Below are 24,344 nucleotides of genomic sequence, written 5' to 3' on the forward strand. Positions count from 1 at the left end.
ATTTAATTTACATTCTCAACCTAAAAAGATCTTATTAAATGTATCACTTATTGCTTCTAGAGGGTGCCTTGTGCATATATTCTCGGTATCATTTCTTGGAGTATTTTATCTTTTGGGGGGGCACCTAGACTCCATTTTCTTCAAATGTAAAATGAGTAAAACTTGACCACCCTTTCCAGCTCAAAAATTTTGTTATTTTAGCAGAAAATAGTAGATCCGCTAGATTAAATTCATACAAAACAAAATGGGTAATTTAAAATTATCACCCAAGTCCCTCCGGGAAAGCATCACTTACATACAGGGAGAAAGTTGCAAAAGAGGCGGTGGGTGCCCGAGACCGAGCCCCCCGCTCGCGCCCAGGTGCCCGAGACCGAGCCCCCCGCTCGCGCCCAGGTGCCCGAGACCGGGCCCCCCCCCCCCCCGTTCGCGCCCAGGTGCTTAGCTCCACCGCGCTCACCGCCTCGCGTCTCCCGAGCCTGTCGCTAGGCCGCCAGCTTAGACTCTCCCCCCTCGGCTGCTCGCTGTGAAAAACCACCGAGCCCCACGGCCCTGCATCCCTATCCCGTACAGCCGACCCCTCCCACGCCCCGGGTCCTGCCTGTCACGGCTGACCCCTCCCACGCCCCGGGTCCCTGTCTGTCACAGCCGACCCCTCCCACGCCCCGGGTCCCTGTCTGTCACAGCCGACCCCTCCCACGCCCCGGGTCCCTGTCTGTCACAGCCGACCCCTCCCACGCCCCGGGTCCCTGTCTGTCACGGCCGACCCCTCCCACGCCCCGGGTCCCTGTCTGTCACGGCCGACCCCTCCCACGCCCCGGGTCCCTGCCTGTCACGGCCGACCCCTCCCACGCCCCGGGTCCCTGTCTGTCACGGCCGACCCCTCCCACGCCCCGGGTCCCTGCCTGTCACGGCTGACCCCTCCCACGCCCCGGGTCCCTGCCTGTCACGGCTGACCCCTCCCACGCCCCGGGTCCCTGCCTGTCACGGCCGACCCCTCCCACGCCCCGGGTCCCTGTCTGTCACGGCCGACCCCTCCCACGCCCCGGGTCCCTGCCTGTCACGGCTGACCCCTCCCACGCCCCGGGTCCCTGCCTGTCACGGCCGACCCCTCCCACGCCCCGGGTCCTGCCTGTTACAGCCGACCCCTCCCACGCCCCGGGTCCCTGCCTGTCACGGCCGACCCCTCCCACGCCCCGGGTCCCTGCCTGTCACGGCCGACCCCTCCCACGCCCCGGGTCCCTGCCTGTCACGGCTGACCCCTCCCACGCCCCGGGTCCCTGCCTGTCACGGCCGACCCCTCCCACGCCCCGGGTCCCTGTCTGTCACAGCCGACCCCTCCCACGCCCCGGGTCCCTGTCCGTTACGGCTGACCCCTCCCACGCCCCGGGTCCCTGTCCGTTACGGCTGACCCCTCCCACGCCCCGGGTCCCTGTCCCGAACAGCCGACCCCCCTTCACCTCCGCCCCAGGGTCTGGCTCAGCTCCTCCTGCCTCCCCGGGGCGGGCGCTGGACCTGGAGGCCCGGCCCGTAAGCCGAACCCTGTCCAGACTACACGTTTCCCTCCCACCTTAACCATGCCTCCCTTTCCGCTCAGCATTCTGCAGGATTCCCACTCGTGAAGGCTAAAACCCAAGTCTCCGCAAGGCCTTCGTATCTGCGGAGTGTCCCGTCGCTTCTCCCGCCCTTTCCCCGCTTCGTGCTCACCGCCCAGATCGCGCGCGTTGGGCCCGCTCGCTCCCCACCCGGGGCGACTCCCTCGCAGTCCCCGCGCCTCTGCCTGCCTCCCGTCTGCGGGGGGCTCTTCCCCACCCCCAGAGCTGGCCACAGCGTTCACCCTTTTATTCTCCACTGCGACAGCCGCAGAGGCGGGGCGCATCCCGAAGCCTCCCGACCCCCAAGCCACTGTGAGCCACTTGCCCTGTGTCCTAGGGACTCCTTAAAATGACGGCCCTGAAGTGACGACACGTGGCTATAACTGTTCGCTCGAGTATCTGTTTCCTTCCTAGCCCTGGGAGCGCTTCAGGACACACACGGATTATTCACGCCCAGCTCCCGCCTCTCAGAGCGCCCCAGAGTTTTCCTAGCGTCCTTTGACAACCGCTGAAGCTTCCAGAACGTGAGCTATTAGCAGCAACAGAGCTGGGGTAGGAACCGTTACCGACCTAAGGCAAAATCTCGCGAGATGTCCGTCGTGCGCGCTGCGCTGCGCATGCTCATGTGGTTGGCGGTTATTGACGGTTATTTAGCCGTTAAACCGCCCTCGCCCCGCCACACGACGCCCAGCTGGCCGCGCCTGTGGAGCCGTTTCCCGCCTTTTCTGAGATTCGGAGGCCGAAATTCTCGCAGGTTCGTTCAGCTGCCCCCTAGGTGACAGGTGGCGGTCCTCGTGAACTTTAAAGGTATTACCTGGCAGGTGTACCGACTTCTTTCCCGGGGAATGAACCCCGAGCTGGGCCATGTTTTGGTACTGAGCCTCCCTCCTCAGGCGGCCGGCCCCCGGGGCCTGCTGGGCGGTGGGCTGAGAGCCTAAGGCTGTTCGGTCCTCCCCGCGAGGCGGGCTGGGGCGGGCCGAGGCGGTGTAGCTGGGCCGGTGCGCGCGGGAGCCGGCTTTCTGCTCAGGCAGTCACAGCCTGATGCCCCGTGCGGTTTCTCGCTAAGCCCGGTCGCCATTGGTGGGGGAGGGGAGTGGGGACAAACGGGGGGTGCTTTTACTTGGAGCGCCCCAGAGACAAGCGACGCTGTAGGCTTACGTGGGAGCAAAGGCCCCATCCATTCCTGTAGGTGGCCGCTGAGTATACCAATGTCAACTTTTAAAATATTAACGAGCCCGGCCGGGCGAGGCTCAGCGGTTGAGCACCGGCCTAGGATCCAGGAGATGGCGGTTGGGTTCCCGGTCAGGGCCCAGGCCCAGTCCGGGGCCTACAGGAGGTAGCCGCTCAGTGACTCTCTCATCATTGATGTTTCTCTCTCTGCCCCTCTCCCTTCCTCTCTCTGAGATCAGCAATGATATAAAATATATATACATGTAAAAAAGGAACGAAACAATGTAAAATGCTTACCCCCCACCCCACTCCGCGCTTTGGGGCTCTAGGTCGCCGGGGCCGCGAGAGGCAATGGACAAGCAGAAGCCCTTTACGTTGTTTGTGCCGCCGCGGTTTAGCAGCAGCCAGGTGTCCGCAGTGAAGCCCCAGACCTTGGGAGGAGAGTCTAGTTTCTTCAAGGTAAACCCGCCTTTGCATCTTGAGCTTGACTGTTCCTAACCTGAGGCACGCGAGGCAAGGTGTCCTCTCTCGGTGGCGATGTTTCTGTGAGTGTTCCCGTTCCGCGGACCGGGTCTGGTTGGCCCGCGGGCCTCGGAGAGCGCTGCTCGGCGCCCCGGCGCCTCGGTGCCGGCACCGCTGCTGGGAAGGAAGCGGCGGCGGCGGGAGAACCCGCCCGGGCCACGGGCCCGCTCGCTCTAGCTCTCCTCTCTCCTTAAGCGACTGCAGGCAGCTTGTAAGACTTACGCAGCGATGTTGTAAAACATAAATTAGGAGACTGTTAGGATCAAGGAAAATTAAGAACACTGGGACCAATATGTCGACATACTAGTAAACATTAGTGTGTGGCTGACCTTAAAATTTGCCCCTGAGCTTCCTGGTCGACAGGATAAAAAGGGAAATTCATTTGTGTAGTTGAGTTCTTGTCTAAAGGAAGAAATATACCAAGTTTCTCAGGCAAAACAAAGCTTTTTCTAAGTTATTTAAAACATTTTTCATGTTGAACTTTATATTGGAGATGGAATGAAACAATATTTAAATTTTTATATACCATAGAAAATTTCTGACGTCTCTTTAGCTAAGAATGTAACATTAAAATACTATATGATAAAAATAATCCTTAATTATAATGAAATTGAAGAAAACTAATATCCTATGCTATTAATTAGAATTACTAATGTTATTCTTGAATACTTACAAAGCAGATATTGCATAATTGATAGTTTAGCTTCATCTTATAAGTGAAAATACCTAATTAAATTTTTTTGCTTTGTTTACATACCAAAAGCATTTGATATTTTAAACACTATGTATACGTTAAAGGATTTACAATTATAGTCACTTCTTTAAGCACATGCGTATTACAAATGTAATAACAAATTACACTGTTATCAGAGTGGTATGGGACAGTATGTTTATATTTGTGTTTCTAGAGTTTCAACAAAGATAATGAAGATGATACTTGTTTTCCATTTGCAATGACTCATCTCTCCAAAAATGGGGAAAACATTGATTCAGGTAGGAGATTGGAAAAGCAATATGTCACCTCGAATAGAAGCAGTTTTAAAATACACATTGCTAGATATTGAAAATATAACAAGTATTATATTGACAGCCTTGATATTCAAACTAGATATAATACTTAATATAAAGAATAAGATGTTGGCATATTTAATACCAGTTGTCTTTTATCTTGCAGATGCCACTTTACAAAAAGTTAACTTTTTGCCCATGCTTGAACAGGTCAGTTAAGTATAGTGCCTATAGATATAATCTGTTTAGGTACTGAATTGCTTGCTTGAAAAAGAAAAAAATTATTTAGTTGTTGGATTACTAGTCTTCAGTATTTAACTGCTACTATTTAGAAACTCTCATGAGAAATATTTTCTTACAGGAAACATTCATTTTTCAGGTTGATAATTCTGACAGTTGTCTCTACCAGGAAGGACTAAAAGACTCTGATTTTGAGGTCAGAAGATTTCCCATCCATATGAAATTTCTTGTAATTAGAGTATCATTTGTTATTATTTGTATATATTTTTCTTTTGAAGTTTCAAAAGAAATATTTGGTTAACGTTTTAAAGTATACCCTTTGTTTTTCTCCCCCCTCTTTGTTTTTCTTTTAAAATCACCGAAACACTAGGCTTCTGTATTTTCCTGGGTTATACTAGTATCTGCTTTTTAGGGGCAATTTTATTTTAAACCATAGAAGTCAAGAATAGAAGAGGGAAGATGGATGCAGTATGTGAAAAGGCTGAGAATCAAGCCAGTATTTTACAGTCTTTTTATTAATAGATATGATTGATTGGCTGGTTTACTGACTAAGGAATTTGTATATGCTATACTTTTGACTTTAGTTCTAAAAAATGTTCTTACTAATGGCACATAGATGTCTTTAAAATGAAGAGAAATTCAATGGCCTAATTAAGTGCTATATGTTTGTTGCTGGGCTATAGTGTCACAAAATTTAGGAATATGGAACTTACATATTTTCATAACAAAGAGCATCAATGAGCAGAAATCGGTGTCATTTTAAAAACACACACAAAACTCTGGCATTTACCTTATAATGTGGAAATGAATAATGCAGGAAATCCAAATAAAATTTCAGGTTAAATGAAAGTTAGATCTTGTGTTTACTATTATTTTTCTTGTCATTATATTTTAAACTTCATTTTCTTAAGTTAATCCACAAACTGTTTATATAACCAAAATGTTTGAAGACCATTGTTAAAATTTATAGATTTCTTGTAGAGTGATTTATTTTAGATTTTAACCAGCCAGATTCTCTCATTGACTAAAATATTTCTAACTTATGGCTTAGGTACCATAAGTTAGGTACCATAAGTTATTTGATTTTATTCAGCAAGGTATAACTTAGTCAAATGACCAGTAACTTTGTGAAGTGAAGGATCTAGGACCGCCCTAAGAGTTAAAAAAAAGTTAATGTAGCTTTCAGTATGCTATTAGGGCATAAATTGAGGAGAAATTTGGTCTATTAAGATACTATTACTCATGGATATTTTAATAGATTTGGTTATACTAACATTTTGAACAATTAACAATCCTTGAAAACCTGTTTTAACAGAATTCAGAGCCAATGAGCAGACTATATTCAAAATTGTATAAGGAGGCTGAAAGGATTAAGAAATGGAAAATGAATATAGAATCTGAACTGAAGCAGAAGGAAAATAAGTTGCAGGAAAACAGAAAGATAATTGAAGCACAGCGGAAAGCAATTCAGGAACTACAGGTATAAGGAGATCTGGAATTGAAAATGTAGTATAGTAAATCTTATTGTAATACTGTTTAAAATATAGAGTATTATTTCAGGGTAAGTTACATTTATCTTGTTTCTGTGTGTAGATTTTAAGGACAGTACTTTTTATTTTTATTTTAAATCTTCACCCAAGGAGTGAGGATGTTTTTTTCCATTGATTTTTAGAGAGTGGAGGGTGGGGGGGGAGAGAGAGAGAGAAAAACATCAATGTGAGAGAGACACGTCAATTGGTTGCCTCTTGCATATGCTCCGACTAGGGCCAGGGATTGAACCTGCAACCCTGGTACATGCCCTTGACCAGGAATTGAACCCAAGACCCTCTGGTGCGCAGACCAATGCTCTAACCACTAAGCAACACCAGCCAGAGCAACAGTGCTTTTTTGATGCTTCATTGATATTGTGTTACAACTTAGGATGATGAGCACAGAGTACAAGTTGCACAAAATAATGCAAATGATTAGGGAAATAATAAGTTACTTTAGATGAAGATTGATTTAATGATTCTAATTTATTGAGTTTTGTTATTATTTCTGTTACTGATGATACTTTATTTGATATAAAGTATCATGACATTTGATATCATAATATGACATTCATAGATAAAGCTTTAAATTTGAAGCTCTCTAGCTTCAATTTTTATGGCATAGTGATAGAAAAATGTTGAAATGTTGAGAAAATGCAACATTGGATTAGGATGAAGATAAAACATTTCAAAATGTTTAGGGAAGATAACTCAATTTTATATTGATGAAAATGAGACCCATTGTCTTATGGGTAATCCATAGCTGTGGCAAAAAAAGTACTTTTTGGTGTTAAAAGAAAAGAATTTTTGCCCGGCCGGGTGTGGCTTAGCGGTTGAGCATGGACCTAGGCTCCAGGCGATCGGGGTTCGATTCTCGGTCAGGGCACATGCCCGGGATGCGGGCTCAATCAATGACTCTCTCATCACTGATGTTTCTATCTCTCTTTCTCTCCCTCTCCTTTCCTCTCTCTGAAATCAATAGAGATATATTTAAAAAAAAAAAAGAAAAATAATTTTTATAGACCATCATAGCATGTTAGCAAAGAAATACTGCTTTTGCTTTGTTTACATAGCAAAAGTATTTGATATTTTAAACACTATATATATGTTAAAAGATTTACAATTATAGTCACTTCCTTAAGCATATGTATACTACATATGTAATTGTGTATTACACTGATTGTTATACTTGTTTATTTTGCTAAGCAATATTTGATAAACTATTCTTCTATTTTGTAAATTAGTTTGAAAATGAAAAAGTAAGTTTGAAATTAGAAGAAGGAATTCAAGAAAATAAAGATTTAATAAAAGAGTAAGTAATAATTTAATGAATTTGTTTTTTCCAAATTTATTATTAAAAAATTTTACAAAAATTTATTGAACACTTCCTGTTATAAACACTTATATGTAGAATTCTACCTGAGTGCTGTGGAGAAATGAATGCATACTGTTTTTACATTCTTGCATTTGGCAAACAATTTTAAACATGCCAGGCAGGAGAAATCATTGCTTGGTTTCAAAAAGTTATCTGATAATTCTGTATCTGCTACTGCTGTGTATCTTGTCTACCTTTCTGTTTGACTATTGCTTTAGGTGCAACACTTGCAAAGTAGGGCTCAACTTAGTTCCAAGCTAATTCTCACTTTCAAATTCCTATTTTTGCCAGTGGTCCAATGATTCTTCCATTTACTTTGGCTTAAAACTTGAGTATCATCTTTGACTTTTCCTTTCTTTTGTTCTAGGCAGTAGCTAAAACTTTGTTTATGCATTTATCACCTCATTCAGACTATGTCATGCAGAATTTAATAAAAATATTAATTTTTTTCATTTATCTGCCAAGTAAATATTGAATAGTTAGAATGTAATGTATGGGTTTGCATGAAGTGCTGAATTTGTTTGTTCCTTACTTGCTTTAAGTTAAACTTCCCAAACATGGTCTCGAAGCCTATCACCTGTCAGTGAAATTGCTAAGTGAAAAATGCTATTACAGTGGACTGTTGTAGCCCAATTGAAAGACAACCTGTGACTTCCTACATAAAATTTAAATGCTACACCTTAATTTTTTCCCTGCCTAAATAAAATTTGGTTATAGGGGGAAGGGAGAGAGAAGAAGTTTCTAACATTGTGTGCCTACTGTATGTTTGATACTTACTGGCCAATTTTATATGGACATGTGATTGAGTTCCTATAGTATCTTGTAACATATATACAAAATATAATGTTTAAGAATTCCTTTAAAAGTTGTAACAATAATGTTTCATAACTCTTATATATGAATTTGCTTGCAATTAGGTTAAATTTAGACTGTTTCCTTTGTTCCAGGAATAATGCTACAAGGCATTTATGCAATTTACTGAAAGAAACCTGTGCCAGATCTGCAGAAAAGACCAAAAAATGTAAATATCTTTTGTGTTCTATGTGACTTTATCAATTTATTGTTATTTATTATTTTAATGGTGGGGGTTGAGAGTGGAAGAAATGGTCTTTTCACCATTTAGTTTAAGGCTAAGTCAGAGATCAGAAGGTGGTTTGAAGAATCTTTTAAACATTTTTTAGGTGATCTCTTAAATGAACTAAAGATTTTACCTTGATGTGACACAAGGATGATTTTTTTCCTTAAAAAATTCTTAATACTTATTATATGTGTGGCCTCTTCATGAGGCCATATTATCTTGGTTCTGTTGAGAACATTGAGTAGTCTTCTGACATTTTCGTCTGGATTCTGTAGAGTTCATTTTCAGGGATAGGCTGTTTATTTTAACATCTTTCATGTTGTTTCCTTCCCTTTGTTTGGTAGTATTTTTTAATAGGCATCATATAGACTTTCTTCCCATATACATCATTGAAAAAGGCAAGAACTATCCAGACTAAATAAACTAGGTGATAAACTGACTTTGGTCATAATTTACCTCCCCTGGTTTAGTGGTCGAATCCTCTTTTCATATTTATAATTGTATGGCAGGCCACTGAGCAGTTTCTCAGTTTTTCACCTGCATAGTTGCGTTTTCTTTCTGCCTCTTCTGCTGGTTTTCTGGTACTGTGATAAATTTTGTAGAGAGTATATGATTCTGAGTAATTTTAGTCAACAGACTCAAGTATGCACAATATTTTTATATCTTAAAATATTTTAAAAATCTTAATTTTTAGAAATCATAATGCCTTGATTCTGCTGGCATGGAAAAACTAAATCTTAGTAAATTTGAGAACTTTTTTCCCTTTTTCTGGGGGTGCCCATATAATACCATGTGGTAGAGAGGGACGCTTGTTTCTCAGTCATCTAGCCCATTCAGACTTTCATCATTCTGGTTGGTGTTCAGTTAACGGTCCACATGGGTTTCTGCTGAGTTGTCCTTTGTACCTGTTGTCAGGGCGCATTCAGGTTTGCTGGTTCTCTTCGCTTTATCCCACTGTGCTCATTTGCACAGAGTGTTGAAACAAGGGAAACTCCAAAGCTGTCTAAGGCCCTGTCTGTCTAGATATATTTCACAGCCATTTTTTTCCTTCAGGGTTTGTCATCTTCCTTGAGCCCCACTGAAGAAAAAGGCATGGTCCTATTCTGCTCTTGTTTTGTCCAAACTACCTGGTGTTTCTGTGGTCCCCAACCCCGAGGCTTAGCCTGATGAATGTAGAAGCTACAGAACTCCTTAAGTATCTGCCAGAAGCTAATAAGCTCTCTCAGCTTCCCTTTGTACGGGTCTTTTATTCACAGAATGGTAAATATTTCATAGGCCTAGAGGATGGGAAGCTTTGTTCTGACCTATATATTTCTGAAGTCTATCACTTTTCTATGTTCCGAATTCTTCCCCTAATGCCTAACCCCAAATACTGACTTTCAAAAGACTTTTTCTTTGCTTTTGGTTGGATCATCTCTTCTTGAAGGCAATGAATACTGCAAGATTTAGTTGTCCACTGTGTGTGTGTGTGTGTGTCACAGAGACAGACAGACACAGATCAGGGCCGAGGGGCAAAGGGAAAACAGGAGAGAGAGGAAAAGAAAGGTAGAGAGCGAGGGAGGAAAGGAGGGAGGAAGAAGGGAGTAAGGGGTGTGTGTGGGGAATAAAGAGATAGGTGGGTGAATCAATGGATAGATAAATATCAAGAAGAAAGACTAAAAAGGTAGGCTTATATTTTTACAATATTGTACCACCACATTAGAACACTTTGCTACCAGAGTAAGCCACCTGTAGAAAGTTGTTCCTGACAACTGTAAAGTATATCTATACTAGTTTATTTTCTTTTCTGTAGTCTTTCTTGGATTTTCAGTACTTACCTGTTGGAAGAATGGCTGGAGGGTATTTTGGAATTGCTGGTGGTGGTAGTGGGAAGATTGAAAGTGTTGGTGATAGAATACAATTCTTTAGTACAAAAATAGTTTCTGAGGAATAAAGGAGGTTTGTTGCTGTGTGTTAGGTAGTGAAAATGAGACAGTGAATAGGTGGAGTAAGAAGTTTGAACTATGTTTCTATTGAAATGCTGATGTGTTCTGCTTCTATTTCCTTAAAATTTCCAGCCTTTTAGTATTCAAATAAAAATGGTTCAGCCCCTGTTCCTTGTGCTTGATTAGTTCAGTGCCCTCTCCAGTATTTTTGAAGGGTTTAGGATACTTGTATTCTTCTAAAATCAGTTCATGTACCCTCTTTTTGGCTGTTTGGCTCCTTGTTGACATTTGAGTCTATAATAGCTGCTGTTCTCTTGTTTTGCAGCTGTTAATGAGAGTCTGGGACTAATACTATCCAATTCAACGTGATTTTTGTGCTGCTAGCCTCACTTAGGGGAATGATGAAGGAATAGCCACATTTTCTTATGCTGCCTTGTATGTTAATTCCCCACAGAGCTAACTACCAACTCTTAAGTTTTACTGACTTTACTGAAGGCTTGCGTAGAGTTAGAGGGAATCATTGCTCCTGTAAAACACCTAAAAAACACATTAAAAAACCCCATACAAAAACATCAGAAGGGATTCATAGGGAATTTCTCTTTGGGGCCATTTTTGAACTAACTCTTTCTGTCTTGAGGTTTATCTTCCTTTCTGCCTCCTCAGAGATAGGACAAGAAAAAGCAAGCTTTACCTCTCATGTGTACCTTATGAACCTTAAATATACAAAGGGAAAAAGTACTTTATAGAATTCTTGTTAAATTCTACTCACTGTAAAGGCTAAAATTATAAATATATTTTACAAAGCTTGAATAAATTTATGGGTAGTAATTTTATGGAAGGAAATTAGAGATAATTGAATAGCACCAAGCTTTTGAGGTTGGTATGAGGTACAACCATGCCTTACTATGAAACTGCTTTTGGTGCTACTTTAAAAGCCTCAGAAGATATAACAGTGTCCTTCACTAACACAGAATTTCAAGTATTTTAATGTTTTCCTAGGCATTTTGAGTATTATCTTGTTGGCATCATAACCTTTAAAATTTAATTTTAAAATATTTTATATTAATAATAGATGAATATGAGCGGGAAGAAACTAGGCAAGTTTATGTGGATCTAAATAATAACACTGAGGTAAGTGGTAGTGAAAATTCAGTATTTTAAACAGGTATTTCTAAGCAAAGAAGTGATAGCTTCTAAGTGATAGCTACTTAGCAAAGATACAGAAAACTGTTCTTGTTAAAGGGATTATTATTTATTTGTTGATGTACAAGTCTATCACCAATAAAATTCCCAAGGTTCTGTGAGTGTTAATGCTTTGTTACTGGGTAGCTTTTGAACTTACATGTTAGTGACACCACTTAATTTATCAAATATTTATTAATTCTGTCAGATACTAGCACATTGTGACACAAACTCATTAATTTGAAAAACAGTAGTTTAGTGTTTCTGGTTCCTGCCTAACCTGTCTTGTCCCATCCTGTCATTCTCCGTTTTGCTTCTCTGTGTAGTCACTCTTTTTTATGTTTCTCAAACTTGCTAAGCTCTTTCTGATCTTGGTTCTTTGAATGTATTTCCTCTGTCTAGAACTTTTGTGTCCAAGATCTTATGCAAGCTTGTAAATTTTTTATTTTATTTTATTACCCCCTTACTACTTATCTAAAATATCTTTCTAATATCTTTGTATTCACGTATTAATCTCCTCACCTTGTTTAACATTTCTGAAGAGTACTTAAAAACACATGGCAGTTATCTGATGTACGTGTGTGTGTGTGTGTGTGTGTGTGTGTAAGCACGTGTATTCTTTTTAATACTGGAATATAAGTTAGTTTCAGTAGGATAAGGACTTTGTCTTATATCCTAAGTGCCTAAAACAGTTCCTAGCACATAATAGACACTCAGTAATTATTAATTGAATAAATGAATTCATCGAATTTTACAAATCAAGATGTGTTGAATGTTGAATGAACTCATGCTGCCAGACAATGAACATGTAATTTGGACTCCTATGGGAAGAAACCTTACAGAGGTTATGCTTTAGTGGGGAAGACAGATATTAAATAAGTAAGTAAAAATAAAGATAAAGTTGCAGATTTTGATAATAAGGCTATTAAGTGACTAGAATTCTAACAATCATTTTACTGCTGTTTGATATTATATAACTTGTCTCTAGTACCTTTAAGCATCTGAGAAGCTAACACAATAAGCACTCAATAAGTTTTTAGAAATTATTGAATTATAAAAGTTATAGGGTTTTATTCAAAGTTGTATAGTTTTAAATCTAATGACCATGTGATATAAATTTATTAATATTTTTATAGTTTGAGGAAAGCTATTTAAAAAGTCTAAGTTTGATTCTTAAAAGTTAAACTTTATATTTCAGAAAATGATAATAGCTTTTGAGGAACTTCGTATGCAAGCTGAGAATTCCAGACTAGAAATGCATTTTAAATGTAGGAATCCTATTTAATTTTTATGTTACTCTTCTGTTTATATTTTATTACATTCTGTTAATGTTTTTATACCTTCAGCTTGATGCCTCAACTCTTTTAATTTTTGTATTGTATGTGGTTTTGTAAGCCCCTCAAAATCTTGTGGAATGTGACAGGGAATTGATATATGTTAAAAAATTACATTTTTGGATTCAAAGCTATATTTTCCCTGAAATCAAACTTACTATGGTTTGCATTTAATTTTTAGAAGTGTGATTTGGTCTTATTTTTACATTTCTTAGTAAAGTTGCATGTAAAAATAACAGCATGTATTTAAAATCTGTTATAAAGAACTTTTATATATGTGCTATTACAAAAATAGACTTTTAAGTTATTGTAACTTTGATATTAAATTCACTATTTTACTAAAATTAGCAAGAAAACAGTTTTTGTTTGTTAGAAACATTTGGGGTTTGATACCTAGCTAAAATTTTTTGTTATACAATTATATTAATATATAAAAGTATATTTTATTTTTAAAGTAAAGGAAGATCATGAAAAAATCCAACACCTTGAAGAAGAATATAAGAAGGAAGTAAATGACAAGGAAAAGCAGGTCTGTTTTTAAAATTAACTCTCTGTATACTTTGTATTTGCTAAGTTACAAAATATTTAAAATTTCAAAAGAAATTTGTATTTGCTGACTGCATGGTAAATTTCTATTAGAGAATTTTTATATTCTACATAACCAAATATTCAGCCTTTTTTGTCGCAGAATTAGTTTCCCTTGACTCAAATATGGATATACGATGAATGCTAGTTCTTTTTAAAAAAAATTAATGGATCTTCTATATTATTTATATTAGTGAGTAATAGGACATTGCTGCAAAAATATTTTATTTTGTGAGAACTTTTGTTCAAACAAAAACCTCATAAAATGTAGAGATGGTGATCATTGACCACTCGGCCTACATTTCATAGTTTATTCTGAAATATACTATTCATGACACCAATGACGGTGAACTAAAACTTTTTTTCTTCTTTCTCTTAATGTTACATAGTGTTCTTTTCCTGATTCCAGTAATATTTTTGCCCAATTACTAGTAATATTTAAGTAGAGTTGTTTGTCTCCTAGTCTAAGCTATGAGTTTTTTGAAGGTGAGTTCCCTCATGTCTATGCACTCAGTGTTATTATGGTTTCTGGAATGGTGTAGGTGCTCAAGAATATTTATGGAATAAATGAACCAAGTAGATTATTATATAATCTTCTCAGTAATGAGTTAAAATTCATACTATAATATTGGGTGTATCATATTACAGTAAATCCTCACCTAATGTCATCGGTAGGTTCTTAGAGCTGTGGGAAAATGATACATAATGAAACCAGTTTTACCACAGGCTAATTGATATAAACAAAAGTTAAGTTCCTACAGCATTCTCATCAAAATTATAATGAAACAACATTGAAATGTCATTTTTGAGGACCTGCTGTAGTTTCTTCGTTCATTTAATAAAGGTTGTTTTTGTGCAAGCACATACTAAATGCTAGGCACAGCCAGCTGAAAAGCATATAAACAATTACATAAATTAATCATAGGTGATGATAAATGCTGAGGTGTCATATTTTATTTTTCATATTATAATATGTTATTTTAAATATTTAATTTTAGGTATCACTGCTATTGATCCAAAACACTGAGAAAGAAAATAAGATAAAAGAGTTAACATTGTTGCTAGAGGAATCCAGAGATAAAGTGAATAAATTAGAAGAAAAAATAAGTAAGAATTTATGTAATAAAGTATAACAATGTGTCTTATGTATTTCTCTTGTTATTTTTAATTTTTGGCTTCTGTTACAGTTTTGCTCTCCAGTTCAAGGAGAGCATAATAGTCACTTAGGGAGCTTTTTCAAAGTAACATACACTTCTCTTTTCCCTTATCTTACTCTTACTTTCTCTAGTTTTCACAAAGTGCTCTATGAAAACAGGGATCTATGTATTTTTGTTCACTGATGCATTCTAGAACAATGCCTGGCACATATTAGGCACTCAAGTATTTTATGAATGAATGAATACTCTGGGAGGGAATTATTAATTTCTGGAGCAGGACATTTGGAAAGACATCAGGGAAAAAATTGTTTGTTGAACCGACCTTAAATGACTAATGGTTCATGAGTTAGTAAATTAGAGGAGAGAGTGTAGGCAGAAGAAATGGCTTATGCAAGTCATGGAAGTGTGAAAGGGTATTTTTGAAACACTAATTGGTGTGTCTATATCTTGAATTCAGGTAGATGAGACTGGAAAAGAATGTTTGGATCAGATTATGAAGGATCTTGAATGTCACTTTATGTTCAGAGAGTGGAAGAGGGGAGAAAGAGAGAGAGAGAGAGAGAGAAACATTGATGTGAGTGAGACACATTGATTAAAATATCAAGAGAGCAATAATGAAAATAAAATCATGAATAATTTCATCATTAGGAGATAAATTACTTTTAATGTTTTTGTGTATATTCTTTCTTTCACATGCACTAACGTAAGTATTGTCTTTAACTTGCCCTTTTTATTCTATGATTTTTAAAAATAAATATCCAAATTAGTAATCAATAAATAACTTCTGTATTGTCATTTACAGTGGCTACATGTTATACCATTATATGTATGTACCACTATAATTTAACATGTCTCCTGTTGGGTATTTAGGTTGTTTCCAGTGTTCAGCTAGTATTAAAAATGTAGCACCGAAAATCCTTACATATTCACCTTTGAGTGCTTAGGAGATAACAGTCAATAAAAGCTGATGGTGACCAATGCCAGTGTATCGATATTTGCATAATTCTCCCTCACTTTGGAGTATCTAATGGAGAGAAAAAAGTAATTGTTACAAATTGTTTTCTTTGTACTTTCTATTACGTACTACTTATCTACAACTTTCTTTTTCAGAATTACAGAATGGAAACTTAAAAGAATCAAATGAGAAGCACGATTATTTAACATCAGAATTAGAAGATTGTAAAATGTCTTTGCAAAGAAGTGTGGTATGATTTAAAAACAGATTAGTGTATGATAAGTCTCACACTATTCATCAGTCCACAAGTTTTTATTGAATGATAATACTATGTACACAAGGCCCCAAAGCTTCAAATAGAGAAGATACAAGCCCAGTCACAAAATGCTTGTGGTTTAATTAGAAACATTGGATAAAAACCACATTAAAAATATAACTAAAATACAAGACCATGCTAGGTACCAACAGTGTGGTTCGGGCAAAAATTGCAGCAATAGTTGTGAGAATTGTGAGAACACTGTGGGCTGGATTGGCTAGGAAGACTCCATGGAGAGGTTGGGACTGTAGGTGGGCTTTGTAGGAATGGTGAGTTGAAATAAGGTTGGGAGTGGGGTGGAAGGGGGAGTGAGAGGTTAGGAGGGCAGCAAATCATAGAAGCAGGTGAGTTCAGCTTTTTTTCTTAAGGGCCTTGGCTCATAGCTTTTGTGTTGTACTTTATTTCATTTAGAGTACTCAAAAGGCTTTAGAGGAAGATTTACAGATAGCAACAAAAAAAGTACATCAGCTCACTGGAGAAAAAGAAGCTCAAATGGAAGAATTTAATAAAGCTAAAGCTGCTAGTTCATTTGTGGTTACTGAACTTAAAACTACTATCTGCAACTTGAAAGAATTATTGACAACAGAACATCAGAGGTAAGGATATTTCTTATTTAGTTGAATAAAAATGATTTACTTTTAATATTCAGTGCCATTTTCTGTTCATTGCCAACTAACTTGTAATTCCTGTAACAACTGTAACCAAGTCTTTTTTTAAAAGTATAAACTGGGAATACATTTTAAAAGTTTATTTTGGGTAGGCAGGTATCCTAGGAAAAGATAGCAGGTATTCTTTAGGATCATTCCATGCCTTCTTTGCCATAGAGTCAAGCTAAATGGATAAGCTGATAAGTGCTGATGCAGTGGTGGTATGACATATTTAAATTAAACCAGATTATTGTTGGCTTCATAGAAATAACTTCCTGTGGGGAAGTGGGGTTTATTTTACTGATGTCTGTAACTTTCCTTCTGATTTATAAAATTAGCAATTAACCTGGTACAAAGAACGTACTCAAACATTTTTATTACATTAATGGATTAATGAATTAGGAATATGATTAATTATAAAATAAGCTATTTATTTGCATTTCATCTGAATAGCAGTTTGTCTAAAATGTGAGTTAAAAACTTGCTGTTTTTCACTACTTTATATTAAGGAGAAATTCATATAAAGCTCTGTTATGAAGCCTAGGTAATTATTTTTGTCCCATTAGCATTAGGGTTAATTAGGATGAGAGAAACAAGTTTTTCTCTGAAGTCATGAGCTGGGCCTAGCAGTATTTCTTCTCTACTGCTTGTGTCTGGTAAAGGAGGCAAAGCTAGCTTTTCTAGCTCAGCTAATCTTATATTCTTATTTGACCTCTCTAGTTGATCTTCAAATTTTAAAATTGTAACATGTAATCTTAGATGTCATCTGTTCCAATTACCTCAGTATTACAGACAAAGGAAACGGAAGGGCAGACGACTTAAGCAAATTGCACACATTTTCATATTTATATTGTTCCTGAGGCAGAATTCAGTGTAGTAGTAGTTATATACTCAATCTCAAAGTTCTAGGATGTATTAATTAGCTTATCATAATAACTAAGAAAGAGATAAATTGTGACCATGAACTTTAAGGTTTTATGCAGATTAATTAATATACAACTATGCATTTATAATAGCAATATCTTATTTTGAAATGTTACACTTTCTGGCACAGAGTAGGTATTAAAAAATGTTTAATAATTGAATGAATCTGTGCTAGGAGATATTGTCGCTAAATTGCACTAATTTTAGTTACTAGATGAATTCTAAGAGAATATTTTACATTGCAAACTAATAATATATTTTACAAGATTGGAAAAAAGTGAAGATGAATTGAAAATACTTACCATGGAGCTTCAGAAGAAATCAAGTGAGCTGGGTAAGATTTGAGAATAATATGTCGACATAATTATATTAGCTAATTCTAAAAACATAAACACTACTTCAGAATAAAATATAGTTTCCCCTCTGTCATTTACCAGTAGTGATTATTTGATAATTATTTGACTTTTCAAAGATAGAAAATGTAAACCTTAAGAAAGACTATTCAGTTCATTATGCGGTTCAGATCTGACTATTCTGTGTTGCAAAATTAAGAGCCATCTCATTCATTGCCTAAGTTCAAACTCTTTAAGCTGTCTTTTATTGCTCATTTAAAGAGAGAAGTAGTGCATACCAAGTTAGTTAAAGACAACTGTAAATACAAAATCTTTGTCAAATGATTTTCCCCCAGTTTCTTTACTTGGTACAGTTTGCTTTGCTGCTTCATGTGTCTCCCATCTTGAATTCAGTCCGATATTGCTCTAAATAGGTTTTGTTCCTGTGGTCAGTTTTCTGTGTTTATGCCCATGTTTGCTTTCACTTTGATTATATAACAGATTCTCTAGTGTTTTCTATGCTGCTGCTTATTATTATTATATTTATATAAGATAATATAACTATCGAATTTAGACTTAGATGTTTATTCAGTTAGCTTTGGATATATATAATTAGCAACATAACAGACATAGTATTTGTTCTAATGAGATCTACTTGGGGAGACATATAAAACAAATAATCACAAACATATTTAATTTCAAGTTGGGATAAGTGCTATGAAGGAAATGAAGATGATGCAATGGAAGAAAATAATAGGGCCTCATGTAGATTTGGCAATAAGGGGTGGCCTTTAGCTGAGACCTAAGAAATTAGTGATATTTAGTTAGGTAAGGCATGTAAGTTGGAGAGAGCTTTTCAGTCAGAAGGAAAAGCATGTAGAAATGCTCTGAGGTATAATGGAGCTTATTTAATTCAAGTGACTGAGTGAAAGCCTTTGTGATTGTGTATAACAAGTGACCTGGACAGGGGAATGAAATGAGTTTGGGGTGATAAGGACTAAGTCAGATAGGGCTAAGGAAGGAAATTTGATTTTATTCTAACAGCAAAGGAAAACCATTGAAAGACTTTAAGTAGAGGAGTGACATGATATGGTGTATGTTTCTAAATCAAATTTGGTGGTGGGCGGGGAGTGCTGATAGTGAAGAAAGAGTGGAATTGGAGAAATGGGTTTGGAGACTATTTGAGTGGTGCAGGTGTGAGAGGATATCTAAAAAATGGAATTGTGGCACACTTCTGCTAGCATTCTGGGATCCCGTTAATCTAGGACATTTTGTCTGATTTCAGCTCTGAAAATTTTTCTTTTATTTCTTCTAGTGTCGTTGTTCTCTCTCTGTAAGGCCTGATAGGTGGGTTTTGGAAATTCTGGATCCATCCTTCATGTTTTAAGTTTTTTTCTTATACTTTTTATCTTTTAGTTCTTTTTAGCTCTTTTCTGGGGAGTTTGGGGGGAAAAGTTTTTTGGCTTTCTCCTGATAATTCAATCTTTAGCTATGTTTATATGCTATTTTTGAAATCTTAGTTGTCAATTTTTAAATTTCCAAGAGCTCTGGGTAATTTATTTCATGGATATAATGTGCTATTAGAACATACTAATATGTTAGCATACATAGCAAAATATCTCCTTCTGTTTGCTCTATTAATTCTTTCTCCTTGGATTTTATTTTAGTTCTTAATTGAATTTGGTTCTTCTCTTTCATGGTTTTGCTTTTCTTCACTAATTCTTCATTCTTAATTGTTTGCATATCTAAGTATTTGAGAATCCATCTTCATCCACTTGTATGTTACAGTCTGCTTCATCTGATTATGGGGAAGAAATGAGAGGTACTATAAGGAAGAGTGGGCTTTGGTAGCTTATCTTTTGGGCATAGGGGATGTTTATCTTGCTTAGAGATCATGAACTATGTGGGCACTGCCATGTCCCTTTGGCTCCAATTCCCAGAACCCTTGATTTAACTTGAGGCCGTGTCGTGGAAGATGTGGTCAGCTGGTCCAGATGGTCCACCATGTACGTATATATGTATACATACACACACACACACACACACACACACACACACTCTCTCACACACATGATTGGGGGTGAGAGAGAGTGTGGAGACATGCTAGTTTAAAAAAAATTAACTTTTTACTTAAAATTAAGCTTCGTGGTTAAATAAGCTTTGCATGTAACAGGTTTTTCTTTTAGACTCTTCATTGGCATTTCATATTTTGTTGATTTTTCCTTAAAGACTGTGAGCAATTATTACAAGTATTTGGTTTTGAATAATACATAGTTATAGCTCCAATAATAATTAACCCTCAACAGTGAGGAAAGACAATGTTTCAGATATAATCAAATTTAGGTGACAGCAAGACATCATTTGGGAACTTTGTAGGCAATTAAAAAAATGTAAGAAAGGAGAAAACAAAAACAAAACAGGAGGTGTGGGCTGGAAAGATTTTATAATTCATTAGCCTAATGTTGAATTCATGGAAGAATAGAAAGAGAAGCATTGTAAAGTATTATTTAAGACAACATGAAGGAAGGGTGTCAGCAAAGAAAGCAGGAACAGGAGTTAGAAAACAAAAAATCTGAAAAATACAAGGTTCTGGAAAATCAAAGGGAGAGAAGTAGAGTAGCTAATAGTATCAAATGCCAGAAAGCTCCACAGTGATGAGGGTGAAGAATTGCACCACAAAATGATGAATGGTGTTAGTTCTGCATGGGGTTAGGAAAGAAGTGTGTAGGTAACAAACAGGAATTTGCCAAACAAAGCCAAGATTTTACTGGAGTATGAAGGGATAGGAAGGTAAGTTAGATACTTTGTTTTGTATTCAAATACATAATTAGTTGTGATGAGGGAAATTAAAGATTCCTCTACAGAGAGTCAATGTAAATTGTTAATAGAGCAACTAAAGTCTCGGAGGAGGTGGGAATGTTGAGATCCAGGTACATTGGTTAGAGTTAGCTGGAGTTAGGTGGGCTACTTCTTTTAAGTTTGGAGTGAAGATTAGGAGGCCAGATGTTTAGAGAGGGATGATGAGTTGAAGGTAAAAGCACACATGCTGAATGACCACATTCCAAATACAGATCAATGGTTTATTTTGTTTAGTGAACTTTGGGCTCACTTGATTGTGGAATTAACTTTATAGCAACATTATGAATATTTATTATTTTTGTATAGTTCCATTTGGACTTCCTCTGTGCTTTAGGGCAGCAATTTTCAGCATTTTTTATCTCGTGGCACATATAAATTAATTACTAAAATTCTGTAGCAAACCAAAAAAAAATGTATTTTTTTGCCAATAAGACAAAAAGATGGGTATAATTTTGACTCTTTCACACTGGATAGCCATTGCTGTGTTGGCTATTGTCATTTTTTAAATTTGACAGGTAAGGGAAAAGAGGTCAGTGCCTCTGATTAGTCACGTGTTGCATGTTTAAAAATTTTTGCAGCACACTAGTTGAAAATTGCTGCTTTAGGGTACTCTAGTTGCATAAGTCCATCTCTTTTAGTTTTCCCATTTCAAATGGTATTATTCTTGTTTCTCCTTTCCTGCTCTTTTAATCCAGCTTTTAACACATTTATATTCTTTCCCTTACTTTAGAAGAGATGACTAAGCTTAACAATTACAAAGAAGCAGAACTTGAAGAATTGAAAAAATTCTCGGTAAGTATTTAGTTTCTCTTATTCATACATAGTAATTACTTTTCAAATCCAGTGGCTTAGACTCTCACACTATAGATGTTTTATGCTAGTTTTTTTCAGATAAAATATTAAAAAACTACATTTTGTTTTTAGTAAAGCCACATTTTTACCTATACTAATATTTGCACATCTTGATAACTCTCTTGGTGTCTTTAGAGGGTTTAAAATTTATTTATTTATTTATTGATTATAGAGAGAGGGAGGGAGGGGGAGGAGGAAGAGGAAGAGGAAGAGGAAAAAACTTGTTCCGTTTATTTGTGTATTCATCGGTTGATTCTTATATGTGCCCTCACCTGGGATTGAACCTGCAACCTGGGCATATCGCACAGGTGGGGAACCTTTTTCCTGCCAAGGGCGATTTTGATATTTATAACATTATTCCCAGGCCATACAAAATTATCAACTTAAAAATTAGCTATGAAAAAAGCTTCTTGATTTATTGAATTTCGAGTCCTGCCTGCAGTTGCCTTGGCAGGGCCACACCAAATGATTTCAAGGGCTGTATAAGGCCCTCGGGCTGGATGTTCCCTTCCCCACCCCTAGCATATCAGGGTGACACTCACCAATGGGGCTACCTGGCCAGGGCTATGGTGTCTTTATACTATTGGAACAGGAATTTACAGTACATTTAAATAAGATCAAATATGAATGTTATGTAGCTGATTGTAAATTTGGTATGTCTTTGATATCTTTGAGCCACAAAGCTGCAATTTTGAGAAATGTGTATATGATATATATTGGTACCTGTTCAGTGTTCAGGTAGAATCATTATATTTTAGTTGATTACAATGTATAGAGCATGAGTTGGCAATTTTTTTTTTTTTTTTTTTGTAAAAGACTAGATAGGAAATATTTTAGGCTTTGTGGGCTGTATATGAAATGTTAATTCTCTTCTCCTCTTTCTTCCCTTCCATGTCCCTCACCCCTCCTTGTCCTCCTCCTCCTCTCTCCTTTTATTTTAAACAAACTAATAAAAATGTAAAAACCATTCTTAGGTCAAGGGCCTCCAAAAAGAAACAGAAGGCTGATTTTGTTTTGCAGGCTGTAGTTTTCCAACCTTTGCTACAGAAGACAGTACTGTTTATGATTATAGATATTCGATTTGGGGTTTAACCTATCACATCTCTACCTGATTTTGCAACTCCTAATTCTTCCATCTCTTGGGAAGCATTATTTCCAAATACTTATCCTTTCTGCATTGAATTGCTTTTGCACAAACTCTTATAAATAATAATAATGTTTACATTGCTTTCAATTTTGATAATGCATGCTTATACTTTAAGTCTCAGCTTAAATGTCAATTCTTCAGGAAACTTCCCTTGACACTTAGCCAGGTTAAGTCTGTATGGCTTGCTCCCAAAGCACCCTAAACTTTTCCTTTATAGCACTTACTACAAAAAGGAAATTAATTTATTTTTGATATAATCATTTAAAGCTTTATTTGCCCTTTAGACTCCCCCTTACTTAGCACAGTAGATGACACATAGTAGGTGCTCAGTAAAGAAATAGTAGAATGAATTTTTGCTTCAGTAAGGGCTAAGAACCTGTGTACTATTACCCTGTAACCTCAGTACTTAGCACAGTGGCTGATACTTTGTAAGCACTTTATAAATAATTGTCCAAAGCATTGTTTTACTGTAAGGATTTACTCCTGCATGAATTGGTTTAATGTTTTGTTGTATTTCAACAGCAATAGAGCATGATTAATTTCTTGGTCCTTAGAATCATAATGCTTTGATCTGGTTCACCTCTTTACGTCTTAGCTATATAACCTAGAACAATTTACCTAAACCCTCGATGCCTCAGTTTTCCATCTATGAAATGGAGAAAATAATTGTACATATCTGAGAGGGGGGTTGTGAAGAATAAGACAATACATTTACTCATGTATGCTATACTCTGGGGACACAGTGGGGAGCAAATGGATGCAGATTCTGCCTTCACAGTGCTATGAGTCCTATAATAAAAGGATTTGAGCTACTTAGAGAGGTCAGGAAAGGCTTTTTTGAAAAAGTAAAGATTGAATTGAAATCTAGAGATGGGAGGGAAGAGCTTAACAGGTAAAGGAAATATTATGTGCAAAGATTCTTTGATGGAAAGGAGTGTGGTGACTACAACCTGAAGTGATAGGAACAGTGTGGTGCAAAATGAGTCTGGAAAGTTAGGTAGTAGGAGCCTGGAATTCACGGCCTTTAAGATCATATCAAGATAATTTTGTATTTGTCCTAAAAGGAATGGGAAGTTCTAAAGAATTTCAGCAGGAAGTGACTTGGTCAGATTTGCATTTTGAAAAGCTCATTTGGCTTGCAGTGTGGAGAACAGTCTGTTAATATAAACAGTTAAGAGTAGACAATCACAGTAGTCAGAGGAAAGATGATTATAGCTTAGGCTGGCAGGTGGCAGTAATAGTGAGAAAAAGTGAATGGTTTTGAGAGATATTTAAGATTTAAATACTTTGGAATGATGGAGGGTGATAATACCATTAGCCAAAGAGAAACTCATAATTTTCTCCACAACTTTATTTAGGCAGTTTGATTATTTTGATATGTGTATGCTTTGGTTGTCATAATTTATTGATGTTTTTAAATAGGAAGAAAACCAAAAGCTTTTAGATGAAAAGAAACAACTTGAGGAGATTGCTGAAGAATTAAAAGGAACAGAACAAAAAGTAATTGGTCTTCTCCAAACCAGAGAGGTTTGTTTTAAAAGGATACATTTTTCTTTCACATATTTTGTGGGTAGAGTACAGTTTTACAGAATAGGTTATGGTGCAGCCATTAGCT

At 37.6% G+C, this 24,344-nt stretch overlaps 1 protein-coding gene across 2 annotated transcripts in view; it reads left to right on the forward strand.

Annotated features, from left to right (window-relative positions):
• The first annotated feature begins 3,113 nt into the window (after positions 1–3,113).
• SYCP1 (synaptonemal complex protein 1) overlaps positions 3,114–24,344 on the forward strand; it is a 48,392-nt gene continuing 27,161 nt past the window's right edge. For both annotated transcript variants that reach the window (XM_016223414.2, XM_016223415.2), the window contains exons 1-16: positions 3,114–3,221; positions 4,193–4,277; positions 4,459–4,502; positions 4,672–4,728; positions 5,848–6,012; positions 7,306–7,373; positions 8,384–8,457; positions 11,512–11,570; positions 12,820–12,889; positions 13,411–13,484; positions 14,539–14,647; positions 15,808–15,902; positions 16,380–16,564; positions 17,806–17,873; positions 21,461–21,522; positions 24,152–24,256. In XM_016223414.2, coding sequence (XP_016078900.2) covers positions 3,114–3,221; positions 4,193–4,277; positions 4,459–4,502; positions 4,672–4,728; positions 5,848–6,012; positions 7,306–7,373; positions 8,384–8,457; positions 11,512–11,570; positions 12,820–12,889; positions 13,411–13,484; positions 14,539–14,647; positions 15,808–15,902; positions 16,380–16,564; positions 17,806–17,873; positions 21,461–21,522; positions 24,152–24,256 — 1,428 coding nt within the window. The remainder of the gene's footprint in view (positions 3,222–4,192; positions 4,278–4,458; positions 4,503–4,671; positions 4,729–5,847; positions 6,013–7,305; positions 7,374–8,383; positions 8,458–11,511; positions 11,571–12,819; positions 12,890–13,410; positions 13,485–14,538; positions 14,648–15,807; positions 15,903–16,379; positions 16,565–17,805; positions 17,874–21,460; positions 21,523–24,151; positions 24,257–24,344) is intronic.

Source organism: Miniopterus natalensis, chromosome 19 (assembly GCF_054644295.1).
Source record: "Miniopterus natalensis isolate mMinNat1 chromosome 19, mMinNat1.hap1, whole genome shotgun sequence".
NCBI classification, from domain to species: Eukaryota; Metazoa; Chordata; class Mammalia; order Chiroptera; family Miniopteridae; genus Miniopterus; species Miniopterus natalensis.